At 43.8% G+C, this 13201-nt stretch overlaps 1 protein-coding gene and 1 pseudogene across 1 annotated transcript; both read right to left on the minus strand.

Annotated features, from left to right (window-relative positions):
* Positions 1 to 690: 690 nt before the first annotated feature.
* LOC122486551 lies at positions 691 to 5944 on the minus strand (annotated as a pseudogene).
* Positions 5945 to 9589: 3645 nt separating this feature from the next.
* Positions 9590 to 12194, minus strand: LOC122486832 (olfactory receptor 7D4-like). The gene has a single exon (XM_043586457.1). It carries the CDS (start codon positions 12065 to 12067, stop codon positions 11129 to 11131), a length of 939 nt encoding a protein of 312 aa, XP_043442392.1. The 5' UTR covers positions 12068 to 12194; the 3' UTR covers positions 9590 to 11128.
* Positions 12195 to 13201: the final 1007 nt, after the last annotated feature.

Genomic DNA, 13201 nt, shown 5'->3' on the forward strand with positions numbered 1-13201 from the left:
GCGGGACTTCCACCTCAGACGGCGGAACTGGGCTTCCCTCGAGCGTGGGCTTCGCGCTGGGCCTGAGGCCTGGATCTCGCCCGGAGGACATGGCTGGGGCAGGAACCAGGTATGGGGGCGCGGCTACGGGCGGGGGCGGGGCGGGGCGGGGGTGGGCGGGGGTGGGCGGGGGGCGAAACCAGTTCCCCGCAGGGCGCCAATGGGTTCACCCTACAGCCTGGGCAGTAAATGGTTTCCTCCCGGCCTCCCTGCACGTCCCTTATCGTTAAGCCCGACAGTCCATCACATAGTCTGTCTACAGCATTCAGTCCATCCGGTCTCTAGGCTTTGATTTCCTCATTGTCATTTACGTTGGACACGACGCTAAAGTCTAGTCGTTGATGCCTTGCTTTCATTGTTATGACAGTTCCTGTAAATCTTTCCTTTTTCTGTGTCAAATATGCATATCTGTTTTTATGAGATCGCACTGATACCAGGCATTCTTCTCTTCAGGCATGGTTATAAAGTTGCTCCCCTAATCACGTTTGCTATGGTTTTCATTGGATGGCCTTTGTGCAGATGAGTGTCACATCTATTCAAGACTTAGTGGAGGGGAATGGGAGGGAATGGAGGAAATGGGTGAAGGGCATTAAGAGATACAGTCTGAGTTATAAATAAAATAATGAAGACAAGAGATATAGCATACCCATATTTGGAATATGGTCAATGTAACACTGTAACACCTTTGTATGTTGACAGATGCTAACTACACTTACTGTGGTGACCCTTTCATGATGTGTATGTATATCAAAGTGTTATGTGTATGCCTGCAACTAATCCAGTATTGTATGTCAATTATTCTTCAATAAAAAGAGAAACATCGTTTTCATGTGCATCATCAAATGTGTTTTATGTATCTATAGAACTGGTCATCTCAGTTGCTATGTTAAAGTTTCATCTTTTATTTGAGAAAGAGAGAGAGCGGAGGAGGGTCAGAGGGAGAGAGAGATCACCTTAAGCAGGCTCCATGTCCAGTTTGGAGCCCAAATGGGGGGCTTGATCTCAGGACGGTGTGATCATGACCTGAGCCAAAATCGAATCAGATGCTTATCCAACTGAGCCACCCAGGCACCCCTAATGTTTCATCTTTTACTGTACAAACATTTGTTTTTTTAAACATCCCCATAAAACTCAAATTTATTATTTTACATTAACATTATGGAAGTTAAAGAAAGTAATCAAGTTGTCTCATGGACTTGAAGGTGACTTCTTAATTCTCTCTCACTTCCTAAACCCCATGAAGCAGTCACTACATTTATAAGGTAAGTCAGCTTAGTGCTTGAAATCTAGATGAATATTAAGTTCTTCAGTTTGTCTTGTCGAATATTCACCATATTGACATAAATTAACCCCTTCAGATAAAGGTGAATTCAACTGTTTGCAATATTCTAGCATCCTTGAAAAGCCTTTCCCGGTCATCACAAGCATGAGGAGAAATTTAAGTATCTCTGTAGCAACACCTGTTAACATTTGCAAGAAGTCTCCTCTGAAAACCACATACTTGACATACAAAGAAGTTTTTACATTTGTCAGAGGTAATTTTGCCGAAGAGGCTGTAGCTGTCCATCTTCTCCGTGGTTATATTTATGATTAACTCTTTAGTTATGTCCACTTACCACATGGGTGTGGAAGTCTTCTGGATCGACTGTTTCATGCTCACGAAACTGACACAAGTACCATTCATCACAGCTGTGCTCCCGGAAATGTAGGTCGAGGTCACTGCATGAGGAGAACTGTACATTGTGCAGCTCACACCAATAAAGGTGGTCAATAAAATGGGTGTCTGCAGTGTGCTGGCTGAGGTTCTCAAAAATCACTGTTTTATAGTCACAGTGTCTATAAATGTAGGGCTCGTCTTCACGCAGTTTGCGTGTTCGATCAGAAGCACGTTGGTAGAGAAACTGTCCTTGCATGCTTGACACACATCTGAATCAGTACGCTTATGCTTCAGGATCATATGCTGATTTAAATCAGAAAAATATTTGCTGATAGGGTTTTGGGAGTAATGGTGGGGTTCGGAGCCAACAGTCAAGAAAGACTTCTGGAAGATGTCTTTGGTGCAAAACGGTGATTTTATTAATGCACAGGCACAAGACCCATGGGCATGAAGAACTGTACTGGGGTTGTGATGGGTAACTCATTATATATCCTCAGGTTGGGAGGGGGTCAAGGATAGAGAAAGTCTCTAAGGTACTTTGGAAGCAAGGTTTCCAGGGTCTTGGGCTGGCTGTTGTTAGGAAAACATCATTTATGACTGTTAGTAAAACCTCAGCCATGAGAGCCTTCAGATGTATATCAGGGGCCATATGCTTGGAGTATAATTGCCAATATATACTCGGGGGTTAAAGAAAAAGGAGGTTTGCAAAGGAATTTTTATGTGTTTAAATAGACTCACAGGATCCTGGTTGGGGTGGGGCAGACAGGATAATGTTAAGCCAAGATACCCTTTGCCCCTAGCAAAGTGTCATCATCAAGGCAGCTGAACTCCTAGAGGGAGGTCACTCTGCCTGTTTCAAGGACTTGTCAGTGGGCTGTTGGCCATAAGGGAATTTAATTTTTTTTTAACGTTCATTCATCTTTGAGAAACAGAGCATGAGTGGGGAAGGGGTAGAGAGAGGGAGACACAGAATCCGAAGCAGGCTCCAGGCTCTGAGCTGTCAGCACAGAGCCTGACGCGGGGCTCAAACTCATGAACTGCAAGATCATGACCTGAGCCGAAGTCAGATGCTCAACCAACTGAGCCACCCAGATGCCCCGGGAATTTGATTTTTCATTTGCCTTAGTTTCCCACATCACCATGGCAAGCACTTAAACCCCCCTTACATCTTGATGAGGGTGATATTAGGGCTCCAGGAAACAGAGTCTATAGGTTTCTGGAGATTAGGCTATGGATAAGATTGCCTTTTTCTTGCAGTTTACTAAGTTATGTGTAAACTGAAGGAGACCCCTGTCAGTTTAACCATTTGTTTTATGTCCTTTTCCTTTGCTCTTAGGCAGCCAGGAGTGTCTGAGGACCATCACACATATCCCACCTGGTGGGGGGGGGGGGGGAGTGCTGTTAGCCTGTACTTTGCCCTCAGCTTGCCTTATAGTCCCTCATTACTATTGAACTCACAAAGTTCACATTTCTAGATGCCACTGCTATTAGCTCTCAGTAAAGGCTACTTCTACTGGGCCATCACATTCAAAGCTTGGCTCTTGCCAAGAATTTTGGAAAGCTTAGCTGGAGTCTCCCCTTCAGTTTGGTTGTGGAGACTATCAAGGAATTGTTTTCTGTCTCTATATCATAATCTTCAGAAATTGCACGCACTTCTGCAGCAATTGGAACATCTTCAGCAGTGTGAATTTCTATAGGACTCTGCTCTTGAGTTTGTTGGTTGACTGATTCAGGTTGTAAAGGGCAAACACAGCTAGCCTCCTGTAGCCTGGGAGTAAACTATGACCTATGTAAGCTTAGAAGGACCACAGAGTGTGGGATGCTGAACCAGTGTTTGTTTTGGGCTTTCATAGAAGTGCTGCTCCTGTTCCCAAAATATTAGTTCTGCTTAAAACCACATTTGCTGAGTTACTGAGAGATAAAACTCCCTCTTAACTGCTTGTTTGAGCTTCTGTAAACCTGCTTGGCGTAATCACCCTTCCCCATTCTCAGCCACCGCATTCTGTTCGAACTAGATAGAAGACTAATATTGTAAACAACATGATTCAGCATTCAACTAGCTAGAGTCAACAAGTTATATTTTAAAATTCTTCAGGACTGTGTGATTGGTGCCCGCCCTTTCAAACTGCCACCCTTTGCAACCCGAGTGGTCGATACAGCCTTTATGAGACATTCCCAAAGCTTGTTCGGGGCCAGACTTTCGGGACCCGTTGTATTTCCCTGTCTGGCCCGGCCGTAATAAACTTGTTTTGATCCTGTTTTTGCTGTCCGAAGTTCATAAGTGATCACGACCTGTTAGTGTCAGGCGTTGGGCGGGGTAAAGATAGGAGTTAGAGTCAAAAAGAATTTTTGCAGTTTAAGGCTTTATTGGGAACTAAGGTTCCGGGCGAGGTTCCGTGACCCAAGGAGTGAGAGGAGTCGGGGAAGTCGCCCCCGGGTATGGTGGGGTAGGGTTTTTCAGCTGCAGCAGTTCCGGGTTTAGGTTCGGGTGGGTCTTTCTTTCGCGCCAGGTTGTGCTGTTGCTCGGTAATTGGTTGACCTTCAGTTCGTTCTGGCGAGCTGCTCGGGGCTTTCCGTTGGGTTGTGCTGGCGCTCGGTGATTGGTTGCCCTTCAGCTTCTTCGGGCGCGCTGGCGAGAGGGTCCCCTTCCAGGGACATCCTAACACGACCTACAACAAGGTGAGTCACACACTCTTCACAAATTTCAGTATCAGCAGATTTTTTTTTGTGGGAAAGGCAGTGTGGTCTAGAATTCTAAGTAGAGGACTGGGAGCCAGGTAGTAATGGTTTTTCTTTCTGGCCTTGATTCCATCTGTAAATTTTAGGAAGTCATTTGATGTCCCTCTATGAGAATCATCATTTTTGGTGTCAAAATAAGTTTGGTTGTCTCATGGAACAGACACCAAAACGATGGCCAGAAAAAATTCCATTGAATCCATCTGCAATTCTGCAGTTTTTATAAGACTATCTGCATTTCCTGCTTGGATTTAAAAAGTCTCTTCAAACGGTAGATTTCATTCAGATTTTATAATTTTCTTCTTAAACATATTTAACGGCATTTAAATCTCTAATCTGAATGGAATTTATTTTGACATGTAGTGTGTGATAGTGGATCCAGTCACATTTTTTTCCTCCAGAGAACATGGCTAATTGTTTTAGGACGACTTATCGATAAACCGTTTGGCATACTGAATTGGAATTCCATCCTTTTTTTTAAAATTTTTTTTTAATGTTTTTATTTATTTTTGAAGGAGAGAGAGAGAGAGACAGAGCATGAGCAGGGAAGGAGCAGAGAGAGAGGGAGACACAGAATCAGAAGCAGGCTCCAGGCTCTGAGCTGTCAGCACAGAGCCCGACACGGGGCTCGAACTCACCGGACCGTGAGATCATGACCTGAGCCGAAGTCGGACGCTCAACCGACTGAGCCACCCAGGCGCCCCTGGAATTCCATCCTTATTTAAAAAACAATTATTATAATTTTTTTAATGTTTATTTATTTTAGAGAGAGAAAGACAGAGCATGAATGGGGGAGGGGCAGAGAGAGAGAGAGAGAGAGAGAGAGAGAGAGAGAGAATCTGAAGCAGGCTCCAGGCTCCAGGCTCTAGCTGTCAGCATGGAGTCCAACGCGAGGCTTGAACTCACAAACTGTGCGATCATGACCTGAGCCAGAAGTCGGACACATTGGTTTCGAGAACTCTTGTGTACTACTAATATATTAATATATTTATGTATGTGCGTTACGCGCTCTTGATTGTGATAGCTTTATATGTTTTAATATGTCATGGTAAATATATAATGTTAGGTAATATTTGTTGTTATGTTATGCAGTAGGTGTTCAGCTTGGCCTTCTTCACAGGTCAGCTGGTAGTGTATGCAGACAGGTGGGATTAGTATTAGGGTCTGTGCGTTTGAAGGAGCAAACACTTCTTTCCATCTAATTTAGAGGCTTCTTTCACTAGATAAAGATCTTCTGCTGGGTTTCAGGGATGGTGACCTTGCCTCTGGGATCATAGTTGAGTGGGGTTGGAGCCGTGTGATACCACAGCTCCTGGATCTGTAGAAGGGCCTGTGGTTGGAAATCCTATTAATAGGGAAAAGGACCTTATCTGGGTCCTGGGAAGACAGGACTGCCTCCAGGACCTTGGTCAAGGCTGACACAGGGTCTTCAGGGTCCACAGGTGGCAGTGGTGGGGTTTTGGAGTGGTGGGGGGTCCGGAGCCTATTTCCAAGAAAGAATTCTTGAGACATCTTGGTGCAAAAAAAAGTGGGGTTTTTTTTTTGTTTTTTTTTAATTTTTTTTTCAACGTTTATTTATTTCTGGGACAGAGAGAGACAGAGCATGAACAGGGGAGGGGCAGAGAGAGAGGGAGACACAGAATCGGAAACAGGCTCCAGGCTCTGAGCCATCAGCCCAGAGCCTGACGCGGGGCTCGAACTCACGGACCGCAAGATCGTGACCTGGCTGAAGCCGGACGCTTAACCGACTGCGCCACCCAGGCGCCCCAAAAAAGTGGTTTTTATTAAAGCACAGGGACAGGATCCATAGGCAGAAAGAGCTGCACTGGGGTTGTGAAGAGTGGCAGGTTATATACTGTGGAGTTGGGGGAGGTAAAGGCAAAAGGAGGGCCTCCTGAAGGACTTTTACGTGTTAAAGAGGACTCACAAGATGCCGGGGGTCTTGCTATTGTCAAGCTAAGGTTGTTTTCCCTCTAGTAATGCATTAACATTAAGACAGTAGGAAGTCGCTGGAGAACTGTTATACTCTGTATTTGCCTCAAGCATTTGTTACTGGGCTGCTGGTTAGAAAGAAATTTAATTTTACCTGTCATCTCCTTCTTGCCTTTGTTCCCCCTATCGCTTTGGAGGGGAGGGTGATATCAGGGCTCTAGGAAACTGAGTACACAGGTTTCTGGAGATTAGGCTATTGATAAGATTGCCTTTTTCTTGTAACTTACTAAGACATTTGTAAACTAATGGAGACTCCTGTCCTGTTTGTGATCTGTATCAGTTAACCATTTGTTTTCTTTCCTTTCCTTTGTTCTTGGGCAGCCAGGAGTGCCTGTGGAATATCACACACATCCCACCTCGGGATGGGGGGAGGGCAGGGTTTGGTGGTGGTGGTGGGGGGTGTTGTGCTAGCTTGTGCTTGACCCTCAGCTTGCCTTATGGTCCCTCATTAGCTTGGCTATTTTCCCAGTTGTGTGGAAAGGTATGGCTCTCTCACTAGCCATGTGTGAATAGCTCCACAACGCAGCTCAGAGGAGCTGCAGCCATGTCATAGAGCTGCCTTAGGTTCCACATCCATGACCGAGTCCTGTAGGCCTGCCTCAGTGGGCACTGATGGATGGGGCTCCCCCTCAGTCCCTCTGTGGGCATGATTCTTCCTACATCATGTCTCAGAGTCTGGACCTGGGTTGTGGGCTGCTTCAAAATCTACAGGGACACAGATGGACACCAATCCTTCTGGATTCCTCTGTGGGAAGACCACAGCTGAGAGAGACTAGAGCTGGGTCATAGGCTGGCTGTTCAAGGTCTGCCTCTCAGAGTGAGGTCAGCAGGCCTGTTACCTGAGGCATGGGTGGATGTGTCTCCTTCCAGGGCCTGAGGGATTTTGCTGGTGCCATGGCCAAATGGGGCTGTAGCCAAGTCCACATGGGGTTATGGCTGTTTCCAGGTGTGTACCTGGGACCACTGTCAGTGAGCTGACCACCCGGGCACAGGTCTACTTTTTCAAAATGCCCCTTTGCATTCTCAGGCTCTTCTGGGATTTTGCTGAAACTCCCACAAATGGGGGGGGGGGGGTCTCTAGAATTTAGAAAAGGTAAGGGAACAAACTTTCTCAAGCACCTCCAGAGAGAAAGCAGCCCTGCTGATGCATTTTAGACTTCTGACCTCCAGAAACATAAAATAATAAATGTGTGTCATTTTAAGCCACTCAGCTTAATGGCAACGTGTTACAGCTTCAAAAGGAAATTAATACACCTCTCTTCCAAAATCTGCCCACTTTATTGCCACTGGCTAGGTCACAGCCTCATCATTCATCATCTCTCCCTTCGACCACTTCAACCATCTCCTAACTGTCCCCTCTGCCTCCACTTTCTCCCACTCAGAGTAATCCTAAGGTCCTCATGCTACACCTGTGTTTACGCATGGCGCCAGTGCTCCATTGCTTTCAAATCCTTAATATATCAAAGTAGACTCTCAATAGTCTGTCCTCCGTCTACATATCTAGACTTATTTCCAGTAACTCAGTCATCAGTCCCATATACCCTCCTGAAACGCCTCGGTCTTGAATTTCTCCATGTTAATGTGTATGTGGTTCCTTTCTCCTCTAGTTCCCACTCTCCTCTCTACTTCCTACCCAACCCATTCTCCAGTTAAACTTCTAGTGATCATTTGGTGCTCAGTGCTCAGTGTATTCTCCCACAAGAAGTTTTTGCTGAATCCCAAGTGTTGGTGATGATGTGGAAAATGTGGATCATCACTCATTTCTTGGGGGAATGCAAAGTAGCGAAGCCACTTTGAAAAAGCAGTTTAGCAGATTCTTACAAATGAAATGCAAATTTACCGTGTGACTCAGTAATTACACCATGAGTTGTCTACCCCAAAGAAATGAAAACACGTGTCAACACAGAGACACACATGCAAAAGTTCACCCATCATAACCCCAAACTGGAATATCCAAGTGTCTACCAACTCTGGATAAATAGGGCTGCATTTATTTATACATGTGAGTATTATTCTGCAAACATAAGAAACAAAATGCTGATATGTGTTTTCTTTTTTTTTTTTTAATTTTTTTTTTCAACGTTTATTTATTTTTGGGACAGAGAGAGACAGAGCATGAACAGGGGAGGGGCAGAGAGAGAGAGGGAGACACAGAATCGGAAACAGGCTCCAGGCTCTGAGCCATCATCCCAGAGCCCGACGCGGGGCTCGAACTCACAGACCGCGAGATCGTGACCTGGCTGAAGCCGGACGCTTAACCGACTGCACCACCCAGGCGCCCCGATATGTGTTTTCTACATAGATAACCCTCAAAAATCGTTACGCTAAGTGAAAGAAGCCAGAATCAAAAGACCACATATTATATGATTCCATTTACATAAAATATCTAGAAAAGGCCAATTTATAGAGACAGGAAGCAGATAAGGCATTGCCTAGGACTAGGTGGGAGTGGACATTAACTGCAAATGGAGACAAGGGAACATTTTGGAGTGTTAGAAATGTTCTAAAACTGCATTGTGGTGATGGTTGCATAACTCTCTGTTTACTAAAATTATTGAATTTACATTTTGAATGGGTGAATTTAATGGTATGCAAATTATACCTCAATTTCATTAAATAAATTAAAAAAATTTTTTTAACATTCATTTTTTGAGAGACAGAGCACAAGGTGGGAGGGGGAGAGAGAGAGAGAGAGAGAGAGAGAGAGAGAGAGAATCCGAAGCAGACTCCAGGCCCCAAGATGTTCAGCACAGAGCCTAATGTGGGACTTGAACTCATGAAGCCATGAGATCATGACTTTTGCCAAAGTTGGACGCTTAACCTACTGAGCCACCCAGGCACCCCTCATGAAATAAATTTTTAAATATTTTCTCTGGAATTACTCAAGATGACTTGAAAACTTTTTACCTTTCTTTTCAATAGGTTCTTTTATACACCAACATTATTATGCTCACCACTCCGTATTACAATCATGTTTACCTCTTTGGTCCCCTCCTCAATTTGTAGGGACAAATTACAAATTAGACAATAATTACACACTGCTAGAAACTTAATGGAATCAAAGTGAATTGAAGCCACCCCAATATTATTGAAAAATTATTATTTTTTTCAGTAATTTCAAGATCTAACTATATATGTATGTATATATATCGATATCGATATCGATATAGATATAGATATAGATATATCTCCAGTACTTGTTTTTTGTTCAGTTTGGTTTTGTCCCAATACCAAAAATTCCAACTATGATATTGTTTTAATTCCCTTCACAGTCTTTACCACCTGACTTCATTAGGGGTCCTCAGAAACAGACACTGAGCCAATGATTCATGTGCAAGTGCTTTACTGGGAGAAGTAAGGAACAAGGACGTGGGTTAGAGACAGGAGAAGTGATACAGGGAACAAAATATATCCAATAAAGCATACCATAAGTCAGCTCCCACAACAAGTGAGCAGAGTTTTCATCCTGTGGGAAAATACTAGAAATTGGCACAAAATGGAAATATGAGAATTATCACAGCTAAGGAGTAAAGAAGATGGTATGCCTCACACCTCTCCATCAAGATCTGTCCATGCTGGGGCATACTTCCCTGTTACTTCTACCCCCATGCACCTGTTGCTGAACATTGGCAGTCATAACATTGTTATGTGGCGGAGAAAGTAAAAGGATCCCGGGGAACGAAGGAGAAATGCTGGTATCTTCTACTACTCCATTCTTCACTGCAGACTCATTTCTATCAAAATTCTTTTTAACAAGTGAAGTGAGTTCTGAATACGATTCACAAGTGTGTAACTACAACTCCTGATAATACCTACTATGAATACTCTCCCCCCAAAATAGTCTTAGTCTATTGTAATCATTATTACATGTTTTAGGATCTTGAGGGCATATCTTAAAACCACAATAATGGGGAAATAAAGGTCCAATAGAACATGAAATGGGCAGAGAACAAGAAGAAAGGAAGGAAAGAAGGCAGAAGAAAGACAAATATGAGGCAATATCTCAGTGATATCCTATGCAATATGTTGCCTACAAACCTGAACAAATGAGGTTTCAAATCAAGATCCCTACTCTTAAAGTTGAAAATCCACATCAGTGTTTTCAGGAACACTAAGATAGCAAACTTAGGAGCATGGGATCATATTCAGGTTTCCATGTTGGGATCCATCCCAATCTCAATCTTTTTGAAAAAGAGGGAAAATATCTTAAGTAAATGTCAAATACATAAATTTACAGATGGAGATCAACAAGCACAGTCTTGATATGGCAAGCACTTTGGTTATGACTATTGTATGGTTTCCATTCTGTTTCCTCCAGGGAGAAACAAACTTACAACCAAATTAAGGTGAAGGATGTCAGCATTTGAGAAGACAGTTTTGGGAGGAAACCATGCAGGCACTTGCTATAAGTGCTTCACATCAAGTATTAAAAATCTCAGGAATGACTGTAGGAAAGCTAACCAAAGATAGAATGTTATGGGCTGCAAACAGGGAAGACAAACGAAAAAAGGAATAACTGAAGAGATTATTGAGGAGAAACTAATACAAAACCAAAGCCAAATGAAGGCAAAGTCATGGGGATTTTGAGAATAGAAGAAGTGAGGCATGTCTTTTAGGGGAGGAAGAAAACCAAGAGATTTATATGCACAATTATTTGCCTTTTGGAGCTCACAATGTCTACTTGGTTCTGAGGCCAGTGGCCCATCATGGACAAAGGGCTCCACGACTATGGAGTCTTCTCAGGGCCCCCTTCACATCCTTGTTCCTGAGGCTGTAGATGAAGGGGTTCAGCATGGGGGTGACCACAGTGTACATCACTGAGGCAATTGGGATTCTCTGGGAAGAATGGATCCCAGCAGGACTGAGATAGAGCCCCAAGCTTGCCCCATAGTACAAGGAGACCACAGAGAGATGTGAGCCACAGGTTGAAAATGCTTTATATTTTCCTGCTGCAGAGGACATTCTCATTAGAGAGGAGACGATCAGAGAGTAGGAAAAGAAGATCCCAGTCAGAGGAAACACACCCAGTATGGCAGTCGACACATACAAGAAGATATTATTGATACGAGTGTCAGAGCAGGCTACCTGGAGAATCTGAACGACTTCACAGAAGAAATGTGGAATTTCCGTACCTGTACAGAAGGTCAGCCGCCTCACCAGTAGGACATGAATCAGGGAGACCCAGAAAATGATGAGCCAACACACCAGAACCAGCAGGCCACAGAGTCGTGGGTTCATGATGACTCTGTAGTGCAGGGGGTGGCAGATGGCCACAAACCGGTCATAGGCCATCACGGTCAGGAGGAAACCATCCATTCCAGCAAAAATCATAAAAAAATACAGCTGAGTGAGGCATCCAGGGTAGGAGATGTCTTTGCTCTGTGCCTGGATGTTTACCAGCATCTTCGGGACAGTGGTGGAAATGAAACAGATGTCAACAGAGGACAGGTTAGAGAGGAAGAAGTACATGGGGGTGTGGAGGTTGGAGTCAGAGAGGATGGCCAGGATGATGAGCAGGTTTCCTAGCACAGTGACTAGGTACATGAACAGAAACAAGCCAAAGAGGAGGGGCTGCAGTTCTGGGTCATCTGAGAGGCCCCGGAGGAAGAATTCTGATACTCTGGTATGGTTTCCTGCTTCCATGTGTCTGATGTGTCTCCTAGAGAAGGAGTGAAAAGAAATATTTAGTGCCTAGCCAACTGGGACATCAGCCAGTCATTACCTTTATAATACCATCTTTAAAATTTTTTTAATGTTTATTTATTTTTGAAGGAGAAAGAGAGCATGAGCAGGGGAGGGGCAAAGTGAGAGGGAGACACAGAATCCGAAGCAGGCTCCAGGCTCTGAGCTGTCAGCACAGAGCCCAACGCAGAGCTTGAACTCATGAACTGTGAGATCGTGACCTGAGCCAAAGTCAGATGCCGACTCAGTCAATAACCGACTGAGCCACCCAGGCGCCCTTCTAATACCACGTTTAGGTGGACATCCTTCACCCTCCATTAGTTCTTCCAAAGGTAAGATTCACTCAGTCAAATGGTAGCTCATTTTCAATCTAAATGTTCTTAGGTATCCTTTTAAAAATTTAGCAGACATCTCTTTTTATCTCCTATTCACTGGTCTAATTCTATTTGAAGCCATGTACATAAACCAATTTCTTCTATGATATGACCATTCAAAATAACTGAAGACATTGAATGTCTTTCTTTGATAATCTCCACTATTCAAAGACCTGTATACTAGTTACTCAATGTGTCTTCTCAAGTCAAATAGCCTTAATTTTATGCTTCATATCAATGTGACATAACTATTGTCTTATTATTTTTCTTTCTAAATATGTGGTTATGGATATTAACTTCTTTGAGAATTCAAAGGGCTTGGGTGCAGTAAATAAATGATAGTTTTTTGGTCAATAAATGATAGCTTTTTAAAATCAACCTATTCCTTTTTACTTTTGATACACAACTCTCCCAAAAGACAGCATACAGCTGTGGTTTAGAACATGGGATCTGAGTCAGACTTGCTGGAATAGAAATTTGGTCTACCAACTTACTCTCTGTGTGACCCTGAGAAAGTTAATCTCTCATAGCTGCAGATAGTACACCCCTACAATGGAAGTGATAAGTGTTCCCTACACCATAAGCCTGGTGAGTGAAGTAAATGAGATGATGCAAGACTGTTAAAAACTGAGAACAAACTGAGGGTTGATGGGGGGTGGGAGGGAGGAGAGGGTGGGTGATGGGTATTGAGGAGGGCACCTTTTGGGATGAGCACTGGGTG

This window comes from Prionailurus bengalensis, chromosome A2 (assembly GCF_016509475.1).
Source record: "Prionailurus bengalensis isolate Pbe53 chromosome A2, Fcat_Pben_1.1_paternal_pri, whole genome shotgun sequence".
NCBI classification, from domain to species: domain Eukaryota; kingdom Metazoa; phylum Chordata; class Mammalia; order Carnivora; family Felidae; genus Prionailurus; species Prionailurus bengalensis.

Coding starts and splice junctions, on each gene's coding strand:
- LOC122486832 (XM_043586457.1), bottom strand. CDS start 12,067: ATGGAAGCAGGAAACCATACCAGAGTATCAGAATTCTTCCTCCGGGGC.